Below are 24,865 nucleotides of genomic sequence, written 5' to 3' on the forward strand. Positions count from 1 at the left end.
AGAGACGCATGCACCGAGAGACACGTCTGACTTTTAAACTGCGCAACTTGTGCCGCACGGAGACGCATCCACGGAGAGACACGTGTGACTTTAAAACGGCGCATCTCGCGCTGCACGAAGAGACGCATCCACGGAGAGACACGTGTGACTTTAAAACTGCGAACCTCTTGCAGCACGGAGAACCACGTCTGACATTTAAAACTGCGCAGCTCATGCTGCACGGAGAGACACATCTAAAACGGTAATTTTAAAACGGAAGAAGACGCGCTTGATTTGTAACTGCGCAGCTCGCAAGTGACGTCACAGACCAACTAATCGATAATGAAATTCGTTGACAACGAATTTCATTATCGATTATTATCGATTTTATCGATTAGTTGTTGCAGCCCTACACTGTTGACAAGAGAAAGGTTTCTCTCGGGTGTGAATTCTAATGTGACTGTTGAAGTTCCCTTTACGCGAGAAACATTTTACACATTGATGGCATGTGAAAGGCCTCTCTCCGGTGTGAAGTATCATGTGACTCTTGAGGTTTTTATTTAATCGGAAACTCTTTCCACACTGGTTGCAGGTGAAAGGCTTCTCTCCGGTGTGTATTATTTTGTGGCTTGTCAGCTGCTCCATGTTTCTGAAAAACGTTCCACACAGATGACATGTAAAGCAATTTTCTCTAGTGTGAATTCTCGTGTGGCACTTAAAGGTACAGTGCGGGATGTTTTGTATGATCTATTAACAGAAATTCAATATAACATACAAAACGGTGTCTTTAGATGTGTATAAAAACCTTACGTAATGAAAAGTTATGTTTTTATTACCTTAATATAAACCAGTTGTATCTACATAGGGAGCGGGCCTATCTACATGGAATTTGTTATGTTGCGCAGCCATGTTTTGTACAGTCAGCTCTAACGGACAAACAGCTCTACAGAGCGCGTTTCGTATATGTTGGTCTTCGTGTGTGTTTTTAGACGCAGCTTGTGTCATCACTGAGTTGAAGACGCACATAGTAGTGGTGGGCGATACTGTAAAATCTGGTATCGATCCGATACCAAGTAAATGCAGGGCCAGTATTGCCGATTTCGATACCGATACCAATGCTTTTAAAAAGCATTCACTTGAAATTACATTTACTTTCCTGTAAATGAAATGTCATGATTTATCAGATGAATGCATCATTAATATGCTAAATCTGAATACATTTTCATGACCACTAAAATATTTTGTGATTTGTGCTCTTAATGTGCCTGTAGGCTAATTAATCATGTAGATGTTAAAACACTGGACATCTTTTAAACCAAATAAATCTATTTATTTAGTTATTTATTCCTGTAATCGAATTTGCAAACATGAACTTTGCACCAAATTATTACTGGAAAATAGTAACAATATCAATATCTTCTTTTCGCTGGCTGCAGCAGCGTCTGCGCGCTTGCGCTTGGCGCTGCTGAGTCACGTGATAGCGGACTACAAAACACAGCAGGGCAGGGAGGAGCAACGTGTGCAAAACTAGGTGTATGGGAAATAGTTTTTCTTCATTATACAATTATTAGCTACATTAGTAAATAAATAAAATCAGTAGTAAAAACTAAAAACACATTAGTATTGATATTTTTATGTTAGGATCGATCCTTTTCGATACAACCTCAGTATCGATACTTCAGGATCGATCCGCCCACCACTAGCACAAAGTAGTAAGTCGTAGTACGGAGAGGAGGAGGAGTAGTCGTCGTCTAGCTGAAGCAATTGATTGTTCTGTCTTAGAAGTTTTGATAAAATGGAGGACCATGCGTATTGTGCACAAGAGCCGACAGAGCGTGAATCTCCGTCGTCAAAGAAGCGCAAACGTGATGCTGCCAGACGAATTAGAGACAAACGGCGGCAGAAATCCAGGATACACATCGGTGTATCTATTACCAGATGGAAGGCACTGTTGAAAGACAAATGTTTTCAAGGCGACGCCGAAGTTGCCTGTTTTCTGCTAGACTGGTAAGATAATTCAACATTTTCAATGTTTCCACTTTTTCAATGTTTACCAAACAACTGTTTTGTTGAAACGGTAACGTTAGCATTTTATACAAATGGCCATATAACCTCCGAATAATAATGTATTTCCGTCCCTGCGGTACGTACTCCGGTTGTTCCTGACTTTACAAAGGGGGAGACAAACGTCTACTGACTTACACCTAACTGCCTATGTCGCTGTCAGATCAAACGCTTTGAACAGCGTTGCTATTTACGATTAGCTAACTTTAGTTACTTCCCTACTCTCAGCGTGTACTAGATAGCAGCACGCAAGAAATTAGTGATGGGAAGTTCGGATCATTTTACTGACTCGGACCTTTGAGTCTCGTTCAGCAAAATGAACGAATCTTTTTTCGAGTCATATCGTTCATTTCGTTCATTTCAGCAAAATATAATTAAAATGTTACATGTTACTTTCCTAACACATCTACTACTTATGCAAACGTTGATCACATTACAAACAATACAAAACTATAATGCTATAAGAAACAGAAAAGATGAATTCATTGTTTACCTGGGTCTTTAGTCTATGATTAGCTCACCACACCTCTTATCCAATGCAGTCTGAGCCGGAAAGAGAATTGATTAGTTCACCTCCCGAGTCTTCGGGTTTGAGTCGTTCGTTCTTTTGTCACAGGACCCATAGAATGTTGCGCAATGCGCATGCGCGACTGGACGAATCACTCCCCGAGACGACTCGTTCTTCCCGAGTCACATTAAAGATTCGTTCAAAATGAACGAATGTTCAAGAACGACCCATCACTACAAGAAATATATCTAATTATAGAATTGTAACAGTAACTTTCGCAATAGAATACATGTTAAATGATTAATTACGTTAATATATTGCCTTACCTTTGTAAAGAAACATCGTTGCTTGTATCACTGCTATCCGCTGTCTCAGTAGACGACATCTTTTTTTACTGTTGCGGCCACCGTCGTAATTCGAAAGGGAAGGGTGAGCAAATGACTCAGAGATTCGTTGCAAAACTATAATACAACGCTAGTGGCCGCTGATTTTCAAGAACTGCGCCTTTAAGTGTTGCACGTGAAAGGCTTTTCTCCGCTGTGAATTCTCATGTGGCTTTTCAGGTTTCCTTTTTGCGTGAAACTCTTTCCACATTGTTGGCAGGAGAAAGGAGTCTCTCCAGTATGACTTCTCATGTGGCTATTGCCCTTCACGTATGAAGCTTTTCCCACATTGCCGGCAAGTGAAGGTTTTGGATCCTGGTTTTTTAGTTCTTGTCTGTGAGACGTTCCATTCAGTCTGTAGGCCACCGACAGATTTAGCTCCACTTCTAAAATTATGAGGTCTCAGATGTTGATGGTTTTCCACATCAGTGAATTTGAGAACATCGTCTTTTATCGCCACAAGGTCTACAATGAAATGGATAAAAAACAATGTTTCAAATTGAAATGTTTCAGGTATTAACCATTTTTAATACAGTTGTCACTTTATTTAAACAATATTTAAAAATATGGATACAGCCCAGTTTTTATTCTAATTGCCACATTATTTGTCAGAGACTGGAAATCTGACAATAGTATGTTTGAAACAAGTGAAGTTAACAAGATTTAAATGTTAAATAAACGTAACATTTTATTACAGATCTCTAGGAAAAAAGGTTGGGCAAATACTTTTGTTCATATAGTGCAACTGATTTTAAAAAAAATCTTTATTTGTAATAAGCTGAACTTTCGTTTTTGAGTAAATAAGCATTATCCAGACCTGCAAATAGAAAAAGGTGACACACTTACAATATAAATCCCTGATGGGGGCTCTGGGGGCATCCTCCCCTTAAGAACATTTTGTGATTTTAACATTCTGGTGCACTCTGACGACGACAACAACAACAACAACAAAAAAGACAATATTTGCATAAATTAATAAACTTTTACCTTGTCACAATTTTTTTTCATTTTTCAAGTGCCCCACGACATCTACTGTAGAAGCAGCTAACAAAAGATCAATGTGAAGCTCATACGCAAATATTAAACATCCAATTGTTGTTTCTTGACTTTGAAACATAAAACTTGTGAAAAAATGCCTAATACTATATATCTATAGATAACAACACTGACACGTGACACTGAATTTTAATCATTCATTAAAATAGAGTTGTTGTTTCATTACGTATTCATAGAAAGTGGCTGGTTCACATAAAAATGAACTTTCGTTGTTAATGTATTCACTTGGGCCATCTTGACTTACTACAGCCATCTGTAGTATAACAAGCTGAAACTGTGGCCAATGGTGATCCATATTCAAGTCCTTAAGCGCCAGGTCTTTGAAAGTTCAAAAAACAGATACAAGCAACACAAAAGTAATCCATGCGGCTCCTGATGACATATTAATGTCGTAAAAATATGTATTATCTCATAACACAGCTGTCTGGATCACACTTGGCCATCTGAGTAAATGAATCTGAATCAGAAAGAGCTTTATTGCCAAGTGTGCTTGGACACACAAGGAATTTGTCTTAGTGACAGAAGCTTCCAGTGCACATACAGGTTAAAAAAGTGACAAGGCACAGGTAACAAAACGTAAAAAAATAAATATGTGAGAGACAATGCACATCTGACAAAAAAGGACAATATTAGACAAAAGGACAATAGGCAGTATATTGTATGTACAGATGTGCTATATACAAATTATACTGTGTTATATACAAGTTATGCAGGGGAATGTGGATAACTGAATATTATATCAACACACATGTATAATAAATGTGAGTATATAGTTGTGTATTGCACGTGTTTTTATTGCACAGTAGAACATTTAACTGTTCATGGGGTAGATGGCCTGAGGGAAGAAACTTTTCCCATGTCTGGCTGTTTTGGAGCTCAGTGCTCTGTAGCGCTGACCAGACGGCAGCAGTTCAAAGAGAAAGTGTGCTGGGTGTGAGAGGTCCAGAGTGATTTTGCGAGTTCTTTTACTCACTCTGGATGAGTACAGTTCTTGGAGAGTGGTGAGGGTTGTGCCAGTGATTCTCTTAGTAGTCCGGACTATCCGTTGTAGTCTTCGAAGGTCAGATTTTGCAGCTGAGCCGAACCAGACAGTTATGAAAGTGTAAGAGCAGCTCCGGTGGCAGGTTGAACTTCCTCAGCTGGCGAAGGAAGTACAGCCTCTGCTGGGCCTTTTTGACAATAGCATCAATGTGAATGTCCCACTTCAGGTCCTGTGAGATGGTGGTGCCCAGGAACCTGAATGACTCCACTGCTGCCACAGTGCTGTTCATGATAGTGAGTGTGGGGAGTGCCAGCGGATTTCTCCTAAAGTCCACTATCATCTCCACTGTTTTTAAGGTGTTTAGCTCGAGGTTGTTATGGCTGCACCAGACAGCCAGCTGCTCAACCTCACTTCTGAAAGCAGACTCGTCACCGTCCTGGATGAGGCCAATAACTGTAGTGTCGTCTGCGAACTTCAGGAGCTTGACAGAGGGGTCAGTAGAGGTGCAGTCGTTGGTGTACAGGGAGAAGAGCAGTGGGGAGAGCAAGCATCCCTGGGGTGGCACCAGTGCTGATGGTACGGCTGTTGCATAATTCCCTGGTCTGTCCAGATGTTGTAGGGTATAATGCAGTCCCATGTTGACTGCATCATCCACAGACCTGTTTGCTCGGTAAGCAAACTGCAGGGGGTCCAGTAAAGGTCCCGTGATGTCTTTCAGGTAAGCCAACACCAGTCTTTCAAATGACTTCATAGCCACAGATGTTAAGGCAACGGGTCTGTAATCATTAAGTCCTGTGATTTTGGATTTATTTGGGATGGGAATAATGGAGGAGCGTTTGAAGCAGGAAGGGACTTTGCACAGCTCCAGTGATCTGTTGAAGTTCTGTGAAAAAATGGAGGCCAGCTGGTCAGCACAAGATTTCAGACAGGCTGTTGAAACACCGTCTGGGCCTGTTGCTTTCCTTCTCTTTTGTTTCCTAAAGACCTGACGCACATTATCTTCACTGATCTGAACTGCATTAGGGGATGAGAAGGGGGTAACTGGAGGTGTTGATGGCTGTGTAGAGAGGTGGTCAGTGTGGGGTGTCAGACCGGGGGTTTCAAATCTACAGTGATATTTTTTTTCTCTCTCTTGGCCAATCAATCATCCTCAAAATACAAATGTATGTATTGTTTTACATGATGTTTATCTATAAAGAATGTTAAATTACACAATTCGTAAATACCATTGTGGTTCTTATCCAGAAAAAAAACAGCTCAGTTGTGTTAATAAGTTTTGGGGTGTGGCAATATATTGTGTCGCCTTTTAAGGGTATATGCTGGTATATACCATTGGCACTTGAATAAAATGTCAACTGCATGCCTCGAAGCCTCGTTTAGTCCATTTAACTACAGTATACACAGAGCAGTTTTCAGTTTCCCCGCGGACCATTATTACTGATGCACAACCCGCTAAACTCTGCACATGTGATGTAAACACAGAAGTCTATAAATCAGTCTATAAATGACAGAAAAGTAAACAGAGGTTCCCTTTCGAGAGGTCTCTCAACATTGCGTGAAACGCTACGGGGAATCCCCTTCTCCAAACCTATACTGAAGCCTTATTGCACAACACCAGTAGAAATGAAAATGGAACTGGCCAATGTCAGTCAAGACGGCACTTAGGGGTGTGGCCACCGCCCCTATATAGTACACCGTCTGGACAGCATACCCTCAGAATCTTTCTCCTTCACTTACCTTCGTGTGCTGTTGAGGATACACCCAGGAGAAGAGGAAGAACTAGGATCCTTCTGCTCGTGTGTTCCAGCATGCCCGTGTGTGCCTTATTTTCCGGGCCCATCGACCCACAGGACACGCATTGTGCTCTGCCTGGGTATGGCCCATGCGGAGGCGGCTCTCTCCGATTCTAACTGCCCGCACTGCGAGGACCTTCCGGTGCGGGTGCTGAAGGCTCAGAGAGTCGCCGCCCTCAGAGATTTTGTTAGGCAGCGAGCCGCTGTCTGGACTCCGGTCTTCTTCGCCGATTGGAGTCCGGTTTGGCGCGTCGGGGATGAGCTCATGTCGTTGGCAGCTTCCGACAGGGACCTGTCAGAGTCCGAGAGGGAACGAGCGGAGTGGGATGCCCCCCCGTGCTTCACGTAGAGCTCGTCTGTGTCCTCACCAAGGCTGTGCAAGACCTCGGCCTCGAGTGGGACTCCCCCGAGGAGCCGGCCTCGTGGTTTCTGCAGCCACCACTGTGCCCAAAAGAAACATGCGCCCTTTTTCCCGATGTTCACGAGGAGGTCGTGACGAGCTTCAGGATCAGCCATCTTCGTCCTTGGTGGGTTGAGCGGAAGCCCGCGGCTATGCGCGCATTCCCCCAGTCGAGCAGGCGATTGCAGCGCACCTGTGCCCGTCCTCGTCTTCTCTGCAGTCCGAGGCTGGGATGACTGCCCACATACCGGAGAAGGCGTATTCCGCCTCTGGAGAGGCTGCCTCCGCTCTACACAAATTCAGCAGTTTCTCACACAATGAGCAAACCCTTTCCCATAGGTTTTGTCTTGTGTATATACTGTATAATTCAGCCGTTTCTCACACAATGAGCAGACCCTCCCTTAGGTTTTGCCTTGTATATGTGCTGTGTAATTCAGCCATTTTACATTTACATTTAGTCATTTAGCAGACGCTTTTATCCAAAGCGACTTACAAAGAGTATAAGGAGCAATAAGCGATATGTCATACAGGAGCAATAATGCAATAGGTGCCAATACAAAGTTACTAGTTTCAACAAAAGCTAGACCACTACCTGTTGAGAGAAAGAGGGAGGGTTAGTGTTTCTTTTTTTCATTTGTCTGTCAAGTATTCACAAAAGAGATGGGTTTTAAGTAGTTTTTTGAATGTTGTGAGAGATGTGGTTGACCGGACCGAATTAGGAAGAATGTTCCACCAGGAAGGAGTTGTGAATGAGAATGAGCGGGAAAGCGATTTACTGCCCTTATGGGAAGGCAGTACAAGACGCCGCTGGTTTGCTGAATGCAGGGATCTTGATGGGGTGTAGGAGTGTAGGAGGGTGTGAAAGTATGTCGGTGCAGATCCAGTGATAGTCCTGTAGGCAAGCATTAGTGACTTGAATCTGATACGGGCTTCAACCGGTAGCTAGTGGAGGGAGATGAAAAGGGGATGCCAACATGAGACCTTTTGGGCTGTTGGAAGACGAGGTGTGCTGCTGCGTTCTGAACCAGCTGGAGCGGTTTGATAGCCTTTGCAGGAAGACCAGCAAGGAGAGCATTGCAGTAGTCCAACCTTGAGATTACCAGGGCCTGGACAAGGAGTTGTGCCGCATGCTCAGTGAGATAGGGTCTAACCTTTCTAATGTTGAATAACGCATAACGGCATGACCGCGTTGTCTTTGCAATGTGATCATTGAAGGACAGCTGTTCATCAAATATGACTCCGAGGTTCCTGGCTGTTTTGGAAGGAGTGATTGTGGTATTGCCAAGTTGGATGGTGAGATCGTGCTGCACCGTGGGGTGTGCCGGAAACACGAGTAGTTCTGTCTTGGCCGGGTTCAGCTGGAGGTGATGCTCTTTCATCCAAGCCGAGATGTCCTCTAGGCAGGCTGTAATGCGAGCTGCTACAGTGGTATCATCTGGGTGAAACGAGATGTAGATCTGGGTGTCATCAGCATCACAGTGATATGAGAAGCCATGTGCCTGTATGATGGGTCCCAAGGATGTTGTGTAGATGGAAAAAAGCAGCGGTCCGAGCACCGATTCCTGAGGGACCCCAGTGATCATGTGGTGAGCAGTGGACAGCGAGCTCCTCCATGACACCCTGAAGGATCTGCCGGAGAGGTAGGATTTGAACCAGCGGAGAGGAGAGCCTGAGATTCCTAGTGATGACAGGGTTGCTAGCAGTATCTGGTGATTGACAGTGTCAAACGCTGCAGAGAGGTCTAGCAGAATCAGGACCGAGGATTTAGATTCGGCCTTGGCTAGCCGCAGTGCTTCTGTGAACGATAGCAGTGCAGTCTCAGTGGAGTGGTTTGTTTTGAAGCCAGACTGCTTGTCATCCAGTAGTTTGTTCTGGGATAGGTAGGTGCGACACCTGGTTCAAGTGTTTTTGCAATAAATGGGAGCAGAGAGACAGGTCTGTAACTGTCGGTAGTAGAGGGGTCCAATGTGGGTTTCTTCAGTAGGGGCGTGACCTGGGCCTGTTTGAATGTGGATGGAACACAATTTTTCACACAATGAGCAAACCCTCCCTTAGGTTTTGCCTTGTATACTGTATATGCCGTTGTAGAGAGTTGGCATAAGCCAAATGGTCGGAATCATTAAAGGAAGAGCCATAAACCCCCTCCACTATCTTTTGGTCTTTTTAAGTGGATATCAAGAAACCAGGACATAGTCAGACCTGGCTCCAGGGGGTCCTGGATTTAGGTTGGTGCTCTCAACGAAAGTGTTGATAACCCCTTTTGTTTCTCCATGGGATATTTACGACTCCTATGCTTCAAAGCAAGCAAAAGGAGATGTGAGAAGTCTCTCTGTTTTGTCTCACCTGTAGTTTATCCAGAGAAACTTTTCTGACAAAACTACACTAAACTGTCCTTTTCTATAACTATATCTACTTATCTAGGTTATATGTTGGCACTCTTGCATTTTTAAATAATCTGTAACTGTTAAATAGGCAAGTTTAATTCAGGCTTTGTTTGTATTCGTACCTCCGAATGAATCATGACTTGATGCAATTCAAACCTGGCATATTTGATATCTAAATGTTTGTCTTTACAATTCCTCCTTGTTTATATATATTGTGTTACCATAGAACATTTTATTTTCATTCCTCTTTGTTAAAGATGATTTTTATTGGTGTTCAGAAATCGCTGCCATACTCTCTCTTGCTCTCTCTCTCTATTGCTCTCGCTTTCTCTCTCCGCGCTCCCTAGCGCGTTTGTGTTTCATGTTTCATGTATTGTTTGTGTTTATGCGATCGTCAATATTTTTACCATGTAGAGTAGAGTTTAATAAACAACCATATATATTCACCTGCGAGGGGTTTTCTGTATTCATGCTCACAAGCTTAGTCCCTTTAACTGTGTTTGATTTACGCTACCTTTGCTCTAAATCCTGTTTGGTAAAGTCACGTTACTTATGGCCATTTGATAATGTAAAGTATATAATATCATTGATGCATTTGCTGGACGAATACATACAAATATTGTTATGCTTTATATTACTAATCAGAGACCGTAAAATATGTATCTTTAATAACGATTATTATACGTATTTTCCTTTGAGCTAAACTAATTGCTTGACTGAAATTGATGTTTTAAATAACTCATTTCATGGATGTGATCTTGAAAGATCTGGTGGAGAACCATATTTGGTGAGCTTAGCTCATCATTACCTTAATTAGCTAAAACCGCTACACCTTCTTACCCACGCTCTATCATTATTATGCCTGCAACATTGCGGTTATCTGCGCAGGTGAACTCGTGAACTACGCAAATCGGCCTTGAACCAAACTTGCTAATGAGGGCAGTAATGATTGGAGACATCTAGCTGCTGTGCTGAAACAACACGAAACACGTCCGAATCTCAGGATATAAACGCGATGGACCTTTTCCATGAACTGAGAATTCTCCGAGAAATAATTCCAAAGGGATCAACTACAGCACTTCAAACTCTGCATTTTCTCAAAGGGACCGAAGGAACCTTTTCCAACTGTGAAATTGCACTTAGGATCCTGTTGACTATTCCAGTAACTGTGGCTTCGGACGAGCAAAGCTTTTCGAAATTGAAACTAATTAAAAACTATTTGCGCACATCCATGTCACAGGACAGACCAAGATCACACCACTGAAGCGGTTGCAGTTGGCGGAAAGCGCCGGTGCTGGGAGTGGACATTCACAAGAGTCAGACGTGGCTCCGATGTCCAGAGTTACGGCTTCGCCATGTTTTCTCGCCCGAAGTCGAATGATAGTCACTGTCCTGTCCCGAACCTTGCCCATCATTGCGCGCTTATTATGCGCCTCCTATCACTACCGAATAGATCCTCGCTTGTTGCGTTCTATCATATGTGTGGCATTTCCAGACAGCCCCTTACATCAGGTGCTTTCGGCGGTTCACAGATCGTCATACGGGTTATTGTGCCCTAACTGAGCCATGTATTTGTTTTAATCCAGACAACCCCTCGTCGTAGGCGTTTTCTGTGATTCATGTGGCCATTCTGATTGTGAATTGATTCAGAGAGCGAATGTATTCGCATCCCTGTTATTTTGACACGTGGCTGGATTTTGCGGCGGTGCTGCTTTATCAGCAGCCACTCGAGCCTGCAATTGCTACACAATTGGTACTGCATGTTTGCCGTTGCTCTGTGTACTGCTTGTAGGACAGCTAGATACAGACCTGGCCGTGCCGGTCTCTGCCCTATAGCGCTGCGGCTGAGCACAGCTGGCTTGCTATGCTTAAACCGTTTCCCACATATGAGCTTACCCCTTTGTATAAGGTGTCTAAGGTGTTACTACTGCTTGTTGGACAGTTGTCTCTGTCTTCTTTGTGTGCTCGGATTGCTGCCCTTATCATGTGTGCCATTATAGTGCTGGTCGAGTGCCGTTCGCTTGATTTTGAGCTCTCTTTCTGTGCTGTCGATTGGCCCATTAGTGAAATGTGCCGAACAGCCGCAAGTGCAGCGTCTTGCTGTGGGGAGCATAAAGCATTTTGTTCACAAGTGTGTAAACATATGGTCACACTCTCTTGACTCAGTCTCGGTACGAGCTCATCTGTGAGGGTTCATGTGGGTGACTGATGTCTGCTCGCGACAGAGGAGAACACGCACTGTGTTTACGTATTTTCTCCCTGTCACAGGTCCACCTGTAGGGGATGTGCTAATAGTACTCTAGCCGAGTGCCAGCTAGCCATTTCCGTTTATACAAAACGGTTCCCCCTATCTGATAAAGTTCATCGCTTCTCTTTAGCCGTTCCTATTGAGTCGACAGACTGAGCTGTACACCGGCATGTGTGGGTAGTGTGTGGGAACAAGGACTGGTCGTATTGTCGCGACACGTGTTGGATACACTACGGAGGTGTTTTCATGCTCTTAATTTGTGCTCTTGAGTGCGTGTATGGTGCATTACGAATGGCTACGACCTGGTGCACTGTCCCGTGTCGGACATTTTAACATTAGCCCTTATGACTGTGGTGGCGAGAGTGCTACAGCATACTGTTTCTAATATGGATGTTGTCGCGGCTATCGCTGCTTTTTATGCATGAACGTTCTGTAGGAAGCGCGATCTGGTATTCAGATCTGTGAGGGTAACAGAACGGCAGAGACCCTTCGCCCTCTGTCCTCTTCTCTGGCCTGAGATTTTGCTTTGAGAGTACTGGCTCTCTCTCTGGTCGATCCGCTGCATGCGATCTGTTCGAAGAGGCTTCCGTGTAAATACCCTGCCTGTTTTGCGCATATGGGATTTACAACGCTCTCCGTGCAGGAGGTTGAATGTGATAGTATGTCACACGTAGACCGCATGATTATGTGCCCATCACTCTAAATGCCATTTTGTGCGCAAATGGTATGCTCTCTGCATTTTGCTCGAGCCATGGCCTCGTCGGACGCCGTTGCTCGGCATGCACCGTATATATATTTTGAGCTTGCGAGTTTGCGTGACTGCTTCACGCAACGCCGACTATTAGCAGCTTGCTTGTGTGACTTGCAGGCAGTGCTTTGGGCGGCTTGTGCAGTGCTCTGCAGCAGCATACTAGCTGTCTGACTATGCTGTGTGTGTCAGCTAGGTCGTATAGGCAGTCAAGGGGGCAGTCCTACCCCCAGCTATCACTCACACGAGCCCATGCTTTATGACTGCATGTTCGCTGTTTAGGTTATGACTCGTGTGAGCCTGTGCCTTATACAGTATGTGGCCGTGTCCTTCGCCGTCACTGTCTTTACTGCTTGGGGATGCAAACATAACAGCTTGCGCCTGTTTCCATCCTCACTATGTACACCGGTTGCCTCGGCCCTGTGTTATTTATTCTATATCGCTGGCTGCATGCCAGTGCTTAATATACAGGGTTTGTTTCTGCCTTGCTCGGCCCCGGCGTTTGCCGTTTTTATACTTGTTATTCTGCTATGTGTATTGCTACCCTGCTCAGTGTAGTGGCATAGTGCTCTTGCAAACTATGGTGGTATGGTATTCCCCAGAGTTCTGAGTGTTTTGATTGGATCCCGTAGCATAATTTGGTATCCAATCGTCTTAGAGCCTATGTAAGGTGTGTGCTGTCAGTGGGAGTTGTGCTATGTGCTACTGCCAAGAGTTATGTGGTGCATGTTATGTGTTAGCTCCACTAAAGTTTCGCTGTTTATCGCTGTTCTCACGGCGTGATTGAACACATTACCCACTGCGTCAGTGGAAATTATGCATTTTGCCCAAGCATAGAACCGTTTCTGATTGGCTCCCACTTGCGCGGCATGCAATGGGCTGAATGCTCGTGTTTGCTGCTATGCTGATTGGCAGAGGGGGTTTCCCTCACACTTGCCTTGTGATTATGTTGGGAGAGCGCTGGGGTCCGCTCTTTGCTGCTCTCATGGCGTGATTTTATACGGTTCCCTATAGCATTTCACGCAATGTTGAGAGACTTCTCTCGAATGGGAATGTCTCCGGTTACTGTCGTAACCTCGGTTCCCTGAGAGGAGGGAACGAGACATTGCGTAAACTGCCATGTTCGCGGGCTCAGATCGTCGCGCTGTAATGTTCAGTCGAAAGATTGAGGGTATGCTGTCCAGACGGTGTATAGGGGCAGTTCTATTTTTATTTCTACTGGCGTTGTGCAATAAGGCTTCAGTATAGGTTTGGAGAAGGGGATTCCCCGTAACGTTTCACGCAATGTCTCGATCCCTCCTGTCAGGGAACCGAGGTTACAACAGTAACCGGAGACGTTTCACTTTTGATCTGACTGCGACAAACACTGTAAGTGCTTCAAAATATCTTCTTTTTTGTTCTGCGAAGCAAAGAAAATCACGCAGGTTTGAAATGAGGACAGAATTTTCATTTTTGGGTGAACTATCACTTTAAGGTATTTTCCTTTGGTAAACATTTCTATAGCTTCAACATTTGTGTTTACTCAGTACAAAGTTGTCAGGCTTGCATTTTATAGAAGTTGTTTTGTTTCTCACTGTTTTGTGAATATTTACAGAGAACATGTGCTTTGTGTTTAACTTAATGAGATGTGTCAGTTTTGTAAGCTTCATTACATGCTTTAGGCCTACTCAACCTAGTAGTAAATGTACAGCTTTTTCATTTTCAGACATAACCTACAGAAAGGCATCACAAAAAAATGGAAAGCCTATGGATTTGTATTCATTTTAGTTTTGGAAAGATTTTAATTTGAACTTTATCATAATATTTTTCAGCTGCATTTCCTTACTTTACCACTTCTAATTAGTTGCATAGTCATGTCTTTGCCGTTTTTATAAGTGTTCAGATGTTCTTTGTTTTAAAGAGTTCTTTGATTTTGTACAGATATGTAATTCTTAAGATTTGACCTGTTGTTCAATTGTCATGTATCGTTGTCTTATTAATTTCCCTCACTGATTTACATCCAAAACCTTCATCTTAATTGATTTTCTCTCTCATCTTTTATTTTTGCTATTGTGTATGTAATGTTTAATCTTATACATTGTCACCAATATTTGCAGTCCCTATGAGTTGAATATAAGGTTGCTAAAGGCTCATATACACTACAAGACTTTTGCTAAGATTTTAAGATGGTTCTTCACTTCTGATTTTACCGCTAATAAAACTGCATGGACAGTAATCTTACTCACAAACAAACCATCGTAAGCATGTAATATCAGCTATTTGATCTAAACACGTTTTCTTAATTATTAATTTGTGATCACATCGTATGTATTTGAGTCGCTCAAAGCCTGGAAAAGCCTGTTTCGTTTATGACGACATTTTAGAAAAACATGCATAACGTGCACAATCGACACAGAAAATACCTAATGTATTTACTTCTGTTCATGTCATAGGATCAGTGTCAACACGGATTCAGCTTGTAGGTTACCATGCCACCAGCTAAAAAGGTAAATGTGTTTTAGCAGTAAGATTGTAACGAATGAAAAATAAAAAGAAATATGTAAATCTTCGTTTACACTGTCTTATACAACAGCCACAACCCGTTTACTTTGTACTTTCAGTTTTGTCTCTATATAGTTAAGCAGTGTGTCTCAATTCCCCCCCAAACCGTAGCTAAATATAACACCTGATATGATTGTCTCCTAGTATGATGAGAAGCCAGAACCAGGAGACCTCATTGAAATCTTCAGAGGTGATTACCAGCACTGGGCTATCTGTGTTGGTGATGGTTTTGTGATTCACCTGGCCCCGCCTTGTGAGTTATGATCAGAATAATAGATATAACATTACTGTAAAATACAGTATCACATACACAAGTCTAATAAAGAATGACTAATTATTTTACCGATAGAAACGTTTTGTCTTATTTTCTTTATCTTTTCATTTACAGCAGAGTATGCTTGCGCTGGGTCTTACAGCATGATGTCAGTCACGTGTGAAAGAGCCTTAGTGAAGAAGGAAGAAATCTGGGATGTTGTAGGCTCGGACGAGTACCGTATCAACAACCTTCTAGATGACAAATATGAGCCTCGAGATATCAGAGATATCCTACGGGATGCACAGAGGCTTGTGGGCAGAAGGCGTCCATACTGTGTGGTCAGGCGTAACTGTGAGCACTTTGTCACGGAGCTGAGATATGGAAAGCCAGAGTCCCACCAGGTACAGGAGTTGGTTTGGTTATCTCAAAGTGAACTGATATACTGAATTCCCGTCCATTCTCACAGGTACGAAAAGCGGTGGAGATTGGTGTTGCAGCTGGTCTTGCAATAGCTGCCATTGGAACATTGGCTTATGCTGCTGGCTTTTTTGGCTCGAGAGACAAAGAGAAGCAGACAAAATAAACGCTTCGACATGCACAACCGAGGCCTTTACAATTTCATATCAGTACATGTATTTAATGTAATGTAAAACTCGTTGATTTCCAACAAACGAAACGTATAATAAAGTCTTTCACCATTAATAAAGGAAATACTTTTTCAATTTACTTTTTGAGCCATGTTTCTATTTTGGTTTTGGCACCACTTAATGACACACACACACACACACTATCATTTGCAGTCAAGTGAGTTCGGATCCATTCAGTTATTTTACATAAAAATCATGATACGGTAGAGTAAAGGAATAGCATTATTTCTGGTGTGTTTGCAGCTGGTCAGACAGCTTTATGGTTCTTTTTAATCTTTCGCCTTATCTTCAACATAAGGCTGAATGCAAGATGTGCATTCATTTTCACTAAGCTAAATGTTTGTTTACAAGCCTGTCATAATTAAATTAGCTTTGTGCGAAGATTTACAACAAATGTACATGTCGTAGTGTATATTTACGGTAAACCTGCAAATAAAGATAAACACATTTGTAGTAGAAAACAATAAGAGCGCTTTAAGGGTGTTCACCAGTGAGACCAAGCGATTTTTTTTGTTATTCTCGCATGGTAATATCCCTCAAATACGCAAGATTGTAAGTATCTTCCATTATTTGTTTTATCGTCTTGTGTATTCCAGCCATAAGGTGTAGCTCAGTCGTATTTATTTACTAAACAAAGCATGTAACCACCGCTTGATTCCTCCCTTGAAAGGAGGAAAGGGAAGTTGTTTAAAGTGTCCGTCTGGCAGAAAACCTGTCAAGATTCTCATATTTACATTGAATCATAAAAGTGTTTTATGTTTAAAAGTCACACGTGTTGGTTTGAAAAGTGCTTGGAATATACAAAATGAATTTGGGTTACAAGAATTACATCGGCACAAGCTGTGTTCGGTACATTTTCCATGAAAGTCTGAATATTTATTGTTCCAGTAGTCTGTATATGCTGTTTTTATAAAATTATAAACAGCAAATAAAGAAGAGATATTTCTTCTTTTGTCCTGATGCCAGAAAGTGCAGTGTGCATTTTTCATGATTTAAAATTGATTTGAAAATTGGTAGACTGAAAATGGATTCCTGAAACATAATACCATAATATTGCAGTTTCATTAACCAAGCAAAAACTAAACTGGATTTTTACAGACCATATTGATCACAATCTCACCCGAATAAAAAAATTTAGAAACTAACAATGTTTAACTATAATGTGTCCAACACAACAAATCAATCAAAACATTACAAATATAAACTCAAATCATGCTCTGTTGGCACCATTTCTGTTTGCATGAGTTGGTGACACTTTTTGCATCGAATGATAACATGTCACTTTATTGTAAACGGCGTCAATATCCTAATATCCAAATTCTAATCATTTTTATTGAAAAAAATTGATTTATATCATTTCTGGGTAAATCGTTTTTTTATATTGAGCCCTGACTACAGTTAAAAATCCTTTCAACAGATTTAGGTAAAAGAAAACACAGTATGTACTTTGTAAAAAGGTAAACGAACACGATATTTTGTATTTTAAAATATACAACCAGCACATTATACATTAGTGGTCTTTGTTTTAAACATAAAGACATTAATGTACAACATTCAACGACACACACAATGATTTAAACAGCGATACTTGGGCCCCTGAAGATCAACTTTCTTCACTGTGACAACTCCGGACAACGCCTTTTCACGTGAGCCAGCAAATAAATACATGTGCTGAAATTCATCCCGCATGACGGGCAGGGGTACATCTTTTCTACGGTTTGCGCACACTCTTGCGCTTTCAGGATTTCTGAAGCAGGGACATTATTCTCACGATCCGAGCCCCTGTCAGATTTATCTTCAGTGCCGTTCTGTGTCCAGTCATCGGCCTCAGAAAAGACCTCTGCACACTCAAAGCTGCTATGTGCTTCTAGGTTCTTCTTAACTAAACGCTCTCCACACAAAGAACACGAACAGACTGTGGCGTCTTCACCCCAAATAGGTTGTTTTTCTTTAGAGTGCATGCGCTGATGGTATCTTAAAGTTCTCTTTTCTGCAAAGCCTTTCTCGCAAACACAACATGCAAACACATACTCTCCAGAATGAATTTTCAAGTGACTTTTTAGGTCTCTCGGATATTTGAATTTCTTTCCACACTGAGGGCACGTGAAGGGCTTCTCTCCGGTGTGAAGTCTCAGGTGAATCTTAAGGTTTCCTTTAAATGCGAAACTCTTCTCACACTGAGGGCAAGTGAAAGGTTTCTCTCCAGTGTGAACTCTTACATGATTCTCAAGATTCTCTTTGTATGTGAAACGCTTGGCGCAATGAAGACATTTGAAAGGCTTCTCTTCGTCGTGAAATCTTTGGTGAATCTCAAGGTGTTCTTTAAATCTAAAACTACTCCCGCACTCCTGGCATGTGAAAGGTTTCTCTTCAGCGTGACTTTTTATGTGAACATTTAAGATTTCTTTACTGACAAAACACTTTCCACACTGAGGGCAAGTGAAAGTCTTCTCTTCGGTCTCCATTCTCTTGTGGATATAAGGGCTACCTTTGTAGTCGAAACTCTTTTCAGGAAGATGGCATGCAACACATATTTTAAAGAAATGTGATCAAGTTCTTGGTGTTTGTTTTGTAACAATTTGTTTGTTTGCTTGGGTTGTTGTCGGGAACTATACGATTTTTCCTCAGTTTTCCTTCACGAAATGTTTCTTCCAATGATCAGATTTTTGATACTGATCCACGTCTCCACGTCATTCATTTCTCGATTTTCCTCTTTTGTCCATCTGATCTGAAATAAAATAGTATATATGTTTAAAAACAATTTAAAAGCATGAAAAGACAGAGGATCAAGCTTCTGTTTAAACAAGCTTTGCCGATCATCTCATCTAAATAAACTGGGCATCTCTGTGAAGAGCACTTTCAGTCAACTTGACTGTAAATCTATGAAACTAAATAGAAATGATTTATTTACCCTGTGATATTAATAAAAGTAGTCTGAACAAATTAGAACAAACAATTGAATAGAAACCCACATTTGACAGTGAGAATTCATGATTCCTGTAGACCTACATTACAATTAAGGTGTGCCGTCAATAAAATGACTTATTTGCATAGATAGCATAAGATTTTTATATGGGTGTGAGCAGTTTAATGGTCAAAGGCCGTAAAGACACATTATGTTATGGATGGATGCGAAACAAGTAGCTTGCAGTGATATCATCTTACCACAAGAGGGTAGAATTAGTATAGCTCCCCGCTGCCATTTTGCTCGTGTTCTTTTTTCGCAAATAATCATAAAAACATCCGTAAACCTTATGATGTCATATATTATACACTAAATTAAGCTGGTTAAGTTATTATATTATTATTATACTTGTCACTCGAGTACCTTAACAATCCTCAACGCCATCCTCTCTGACACTCAGGAACTTCATTCTCTTCCTTCTGTGCACTTCTCCATCACTTATTTCTACAATAATATGTGTCACGTTGATTTTCGCCGTTATTTCCAAGACATTCGTGTTTTTATGTAAAGTTGTTATGAAATAATGCAATGCATTAACACGTAACTAAATCTAATCTTTCTTCCTTAATAAAAGAAGTATTTCATCAATACTTTTATGTGGTGGGAAAAAACAAACCTCATAAAAAACATTTCAATCACCTTTTGCGTCTTTCTAAAAGCAAACCTTTCCTGAGACGAGGGGCAGAGCTGCAGACGTGTAGCCTTACAATTAACATTCTTCTTCTTCTTCTTCTTCTTCTTCTTCTTCTTCTTCTTCTTCTTCGTGGTTTAACGCCAGCTTGCATCCAAAGTGTGAAAAGTATTGCACTGCTGCCACCTTTCGGGTGTATTTAGGTAATTCTCACAAAATCTTGGTCTCAAGATGTCAAACATGATTTTCTTAAAAACACTCGTCTCAACAAATGTACTTTATTATCATTTAAAACAAGGTGTTTAAAGATATTTAAAACTTTTACTCACAGTTTTTTACTTTTTTTTTCAAAAGGCGTAAAAAATTATTTTTATTACACATGAATATTCTGTCAATCTTTTTTTGTCATTTGAGAACATCTAGTAGAACATCCTATAGTTTTTTTGTCAGAATGTTTTAATTTTACTCAACTTTTAAATTTACTTTACATATAAATGACCACATGTAGCCTAATGCACACAGATAAATCGGGACGTGTTACGGTAATGAGAATTTCAGAATTATGTTTTGTCCAATTATTATGATAATGTTTTGTGTTCCCGAATTGTATACTTTATAATAAAAATCTTTGCTGCCGTGATGTTTTAGTGGTTTCGTGATAATAACCCATTTGCTCCCTGGAGTGTCAATTTCTGACATTCTTAACATCCGCCTCTTGTTGTTCTGAGAATCTTTGTTGTCATTACTACTACTTGTTTTCACCATCATCTATTCAGCTGAGATTTTAAGCTGCCAACGTAAAGTCAGGCATACTACCCTTGCGCTTTCTCCTCCAAGATGTTTGTCGATGAGAGAAACAAGACTGAAGGAGCTAGCTTCTTCGGTGAAGGTATTGTAAATGTTTTATTTACTCACACCCACTTTAGTCTAGGCCTACGCTTTATTTCTACACCTATTATTCCCACCTTTACCATTCGTTTTCCCTCTCTTCTTCATACTTTCTTCTACTAACAAGTACACGCTCTACCACGGATAATACTTGACAATTTTCACATAAATTCTAATTACTATGCCCTAATCTTAGTATGGTCCGAAGAAAGTTTCCTTTCATATTCCTTCCCCTAATCTTCACAATGCCAACTCTTTGGCATTGATGGTATACAAATGCATTCCTGTTAGTCTCGCTATCCCAATAGCTTTTTTGCGTACGGTGCTTTTTCCTTCTGATTTTGACAACTTAATACTTTCATTAAAGTCAGCACAAAACAAAAGTTGTACGACTTGTAGAAGGCTAATATGGTCTCAAATGAAATACCTAATGGCTTTACAACACTAACCGGAAGTATAAACAGCAGTTTATGCTAGGCGCCTGCATCTAGAACTAAAGAAAAAAGATTCATAAAATGAAATGGGTTTATTCATTTATTCCAGTATATTCACTGTAGTGATGTACATTCCACGTATTCAAATATAAATGGATAATGCAGCTAAATATATATGTTATAAGTTCAGATGCAAAACACTCTAAACTTGAGACAGGCTCCTAGGTTCAGTTCCATTATGATATTGCAGACTGACTGGGCAGTGTTGTTAACAACAATCTCATTTTTGACGGATGTGGCTTTTAGAAGGTTTCGCATCTTAACTCTTCGTATACATCGTTCAGGCATAACATCATGACCACTAACAGATGAAGTGAATAACACCGATTATCTCTTCATCAGGACACCTGATAGTAGGTGGGATATATTAGGCAGCAAGAGAACATTTTGTCCTGAAAGTTGATGTGTTCAAAGCAGGATAAACGGGCAAGCGTAAGGATTTAAGCGAGTTTGACAAGGGCCAAATTGTGATGGCTAGATGACTGGGTCCGAGCATCTCCAAAACTGCAGTTCTTGTGGGGTGTTCCCAATCTGCAGTGGTCATTGTCTACCAAAAGTGGACCCATAAAGGAACAGTAGTGGAGTCCATGCCTCGATGGGTCAGGGCTGTTTTGGCAGCAAAAGTGGACCACAAACAAAATTTTAGGAAGGTGGTCATAATGTTATGCCTGATCGGTGTATATATGCCCCAGGTGGCACTCTTCAAACAAAGTTTGGGCATCCCTCAGTGATGTGGATATCGAGACGACCCTTGTATTTGAAACCTCTTCCGCAGTACTGGCACTTAAACGGCCTCTCATCAGTGTGACGACCCATGTGGTTTATAAGACTGCCTCGGTTTTTGAAGGTGTTTCCACACTGATGGCATGTGAAAGGCCTTGCTTTACTGTGAGTTACCATGTGGCTTTTCAGGCTTTTTGTGCACTTGAATTGCCGTTTACAGTAATGACATGTAAAACAACCCTGGTTGTGAACTTCCGTGTGCTCCGTAAGTCGTCTTAGGTATTTAAAAGTTGATCCACAATGTTGGCATTTGAAAGGTTTTGGTGTAGCGTGAACAGCCATATGCTTCACAAGGCTTTCTTTGTGTTTGAAACGCCTCTCACACTGAAGGCAAATGAAAAACTCTTCTTCGTTGTGAACGCTCATGTGGTTTTCAAGGTATCCTCGGTATCTGAAACACTTTCCACAGCGCTTGCATTTCAAAGGATTCTGTCCATGAGTTTCTTGCACAGAATTTTCTGCTTCTGTCCCTTGAGCTGTACATTCTTCTGAGAAATTATTTTCCGTTTTTAGGCAAATAGAAGGTTTTTCTTCGGTCATGAAAACATCAGGGGTCTGATATGGTTGTTGGTCCTCCACTTCAATTTGCTCTTCACGTTCCTTTTTCACTTCCATCAGGCCTGAACAGAACATATCAAGAATCAAAATACAGTCTGGCGTGACGCAGATCAAAAAAATAAACTTAACCAGTTGATCCTTCCATTTAGAGGCCTGCGCATGAATGTATTATTCCGCATTCAATTTTGTTCATCTGCTTATAATGATTTTCATCTCGTCCCAGCTAAATTTAGATCAAGTTTACAGATTGCACATTTTAATTTCTCCAAGACAAATATAAAATGTAGGCTATATAAAAATGCATCAGTTATACAAAATTCCAACACAAGAAATCATTAGAACTCCATTTTAGGTCTTTTTCTCTGTTTATTCGCTTATTGTTTGTAAGAGACCAATTCTGGAAAACTGTCTTAGACGTATACTCTTTAATATTTTCTAGCATCAATAAATGAAAATCAGAAGTTGGACCAACCTCTTTGAACAACGAAATCTTCCATTTTAATTTCGCATGAATTTGTAATGCTAATTTCTTCATTTTCCCCTTTAACACCCTCCATCTTGGCAGGAAGCTTTCACTAATTTCACCTGGTGTTTGTTTATTCTGCACGGGAACTTTATTTGGTCGCGTTTTGATGAACGATCTGTTGAAATAAAAAGAAAAGCAAAATGAATCACTCTTATGTTCGTGTGTTGACGCGGTGTTATAAATAACAATAACCACTCACGGGAAACCGAATATTAGCATTTCACACGAAGCATTAAATTACTCTCATAATCTACGTTTCTTTAACACACACAAAAACGTTAAATCGTTTCAGTTTTTGTCAAGGGACATTCAAAAAAAAACTTTAAACGCTTTTTTGCCTTGTTATACCTCAAGCTCGATGCTACGATGCTCTTCTTCTTCTCTTAGATTTTTATGGCGGGTGGCAAACAAACTTTTGGTGCATTTCCGCCACCTACTGGACTGGAGTGTGGAACGCTGATGGAGAGTTAAATATTTAACAAAAGTTCATATAAATTAATTGTAAATAAAGTTAAGAAATCTCAGTATTCAATCCCAGCATCTTCTAAATTCTATTAAACATATGACCCTTTCTTAGGAATCTCATTAGAGCACAGTATATTTTATATGTATTTGATCCATTATTCAGTAGTGTTTTCATTGAAATTCTTTCAATTCCCATTCCTTTTACCTCTTCCAGTAATGACTCATAACTAAGCTGAGCAATTTAATAGAACAATGGCTACAATTCCCAGATTCATGTTTACCCATTCTAAATAAAGAGAGATTAAGTGCAGTGTGACCAAGACGAAGTCTTGTGATAATTATATCCTCTCTTCTGCTACCAAAATTCCCTCTTCCACCTCCCACTTGATTCTGAATGTGATACAAATGCCTTCCTCTACCCTCCGCATTCCACATATCTTGCCATTTGCCTTTAACTGCTAATCTGATTTTGACTTTGAATTCTTCATCTTTGCTTAGCGGTATCTTCGTTTCTATATGAAATGTTTTCAGAGCGTTCTTAGCTAACTGATCCGCTTTCTCATTTCCCTCTACCCCCACATGAGCTGGAATCCACAGAAAACATATCTTGCATCCTATCCTATTTATTCTTAACAAGCTTATTAGGATTTCATATAAAATGTCTTGTCTGGATGATCTACCGCTGATAAGACTTGTCAGAATGAGTCTGAGCCTATAACCACATTCTTAGTTCGAGCATCCTCCATCCACCTAGTAGCAAGTACGATTGCTACCATTTCTGTAGTGTACACTCCTACATGATCAGAAACTCTTTTGCCAATACTAATTTTTAAGTGTGGGATACATACAGCTGCTGAAGCTCGAAGATACTGTTTAACCACTTCAGGAAACCAAACCACCTCTAAGTAAATGATGGCTTTTACCTCTAATAAGCAATCCTAAAATTAATTTATGCTTTTTCTTCGCTTTTTTGTTTTCACTTTCTTTCGGTCACGTTCTGTGGACCCCCTGTAGGCCTAATAGCCTTGGTCTTGGCCAACCATCAAACTCTACCTGTTGCTCAGCCACTAATAGATATATAGGCGTATGTGCCATCCCTGTAAAAGTGCTTTATTAAATCATCACTTTAATTGGAAAATATAAATTAAATGTACATACAATTAACAAAATACTGAGAAATACAACCTAATTTTTCAAAGACAGCATACGTTACTTTACATTTTGTAACTTTTTAGTCTTTACATTTGTATTAATAATAAATTGAAGAGTATCCACATATGAGTGAAAATCTACAATAAACACCTTCAGAGGTTTCGAATGATTTCTTTTACATTCATGGATATGAAATTCACCAACTAAAACCATAAGATTCACCATAAAATCAAAAAAAATATATTTTATTTAAAATATATTAAGACATCACTTGAAGTTTAAAATCACAACTATAACTAGTTTCTCGACGTACAAAGAGAAAAATCACCCTAAAAAATCTTTGAACGGTAACATTCTTAAAACAGATGTATCATATTATGGCAAGCTGCGAATGCAATCTTATTTGCTGCTTCC

The 24,865-nt window shown here is 40.7% G+C and overlaps 3 protein-coding genes across 8 annotated transcripts; 1 reads left to right on the forward strand and 2 right to left on the reverse strand.

Annotated features, from left to right (window-relative positions):
• Nucleotides 1-127: 127 nt before the first annotated feature.
• LOC130554376 (phospholipase A and acyltransferase 4-like) lies at nucleotides 128-16,072 on the forward strand. Of its 4 annotated transcripts, none has more exons than XM_057333982.1 (5): nucleotides 128-241; nucleotides 14,978-15,031; nucleotides 15,231-15,339; nucleotides 15,475-15,743; nucleotides 15,809-16,070. In XM_057333982.1, exons 2-5 carry the CDS (start codon nucleotides 15,014-15,016, stop codon nucleotides 15,923-15,925), a joined length of 513 nt encoding a protein of 170 aa, XP_057189965.1. In that variant the 5' UTR covers nucleotides 128-241; nucleotides 14,978-15,013; the 3' UTR covers nucleotides 15,926-16,070. The 4 variants fall into 4 exon arrangements, with proteins under 4 accessions (XP_057189965.1, XP_057189966.1, XP_057189963.1 ...); XM_057333983.1 differs by lacking the exon at nucleotides 128-241 and adding an exon at nucleotides 13,297-13,913 and having other exon boundaries at nucleotides 15,231-15,276; nucleotides 15,809-16,072; XM_057333980.1 differs by lacking the exon at nucleotides 128-241 and adding an exon at nucleotides 13,439-13,913.
• A 524-nt stretch (nucleotides 16,073-16,596) lies between these two features.
• Nucleotides 16,597-19,819, reverse strand: LOC130554371 (gastrula zinc finger protein XlCGF7.1-like). 2 transcript variants are annotated; one of them, XM_057333969.1, is made up of 2 exons: nucleotides 19,594-19,819; nucleotides 16,597-18,717 (listed from the first exon to the last, which is right to left on the reverse strand). In XM_057333969.1, exon 2 carries the CDS (start codon nucleotides 18,452-18,454, stop codon nucleotides 17,603-17,605), a length of 852 nt encoding a protein of 283 aa, XP_057189952.1. In that variant the 5' UTR covers nucleotides 18,455-18,717; nucleotides 19,594-19,819; the 3' UTR covers nucleotides 16,597-17,602. The 2 variants fall into 2 exon arrangements, with proteins under 2 accessions (XP_057189952.1, XP_057189953.1); XM_057333970.1 differs by lacking the exon at nucleotides 19,594-19,819 and adding an exon at nucleotides 19,318-19,569.
• A 1,156-nt stretch (nucleotides 19,820-20,975) lies between these two features.
• On the reverse strand, nucleotides 20,976-23,264 carry LOC130554372 (oocyte zinc finger protein XlCOF19-like). Of its 2 annotated transcripts, none has more exons than XM_057333971.1 (3): nucleotides 23,183-23,264; nucleotides 22,781-22,949; nucleotides 20,976-22,370 (listed from the first exon to the last, which is right to left on the reverse strand). In XM_057333971.1, exons 2-3 carry the CDS (start codon nucleotides 22,863-22,865, stop codon nucleotides 21,670-21,672), a joined length of 786 nt encoding a protein of 261 aa, XP_057189954.1. In that variant the 5' UTR covers nucleotides 22,866-22,949; nucleotides 23,183-23,264; the 3' UTR covers nucleotides 20,976-21,669. The 2 variants fall into 2 exon arrangements, with proteins under 2 accessions (XP_057189954.1, XP_057189955.1); XM_057333972.1 differs by lacking the exon at nucleotides 23,183-23,264 and adding an exon at nucleotides 23,034-23,149.
• Nucleotides 23,265-24,865: the final 1,601 nt, after the last annotated feature.

The sequence above is a fragment of the Triplophysa rosa genome, linkage group LG5, assembly GCF_024868665.1.
Source record: "Triplophysa rosa linkage group LG5, Trosa_1v2, whole genome shotgun sequence".
Lineage (NCBI taxonomy): Eukaryota > Metazoa > Chordata > Actinopteri > Cypriniformes > Nemacheilidae > Triplophysa > Triplophysa rosa.

What these genes read in the sequence shown, in the direction of transcription:
- LOC130554372 (XM_057333971.1), bottom strand. Translation starts at nt 22,865, where the DNA reads ATGGAGGGTGTTAAAGGGGAAAATGAAGAAATTAGCATTACAAATTCA. An exon ending in AGATTTCGTTGTTCAAAGAG is followed by an intron (nt 22,371 to 22,780) that starts GTTGGTCCAACT and finishes TGTTCTGTTCAG; the next exon opens with GCCTGATGGAAGTGAAAAAG.
- LOC130554376 (XM_057333982.1), top strand. An exon ending in GATTCACCTGGCCCCGCCTT is followed by an intron (nt 15,340 to 15,474) that starts GTGAGTTATGAT and finishes TTTCATTTACAG; the next exon opens with CAGAGTATGCTTGCGCTGGG. An exon ending in GAAAGCCAGAGTCCCACCAG is followed by an intron (nt 15,744 to 15,808) that starts GTACAGGAGTTG and finishes CCATTCTCACAG; the next exon opens with GTACGAAAAGCGGTGGAGAT.
- LOC130554371 (XM_057333969.1), bottom strand. Translation starts at nt 18,454, where the DNA reads ATGGAGACCGAAGAGAAGACTTTCACTTGCCCTCAGTGTGGAAAGTGT.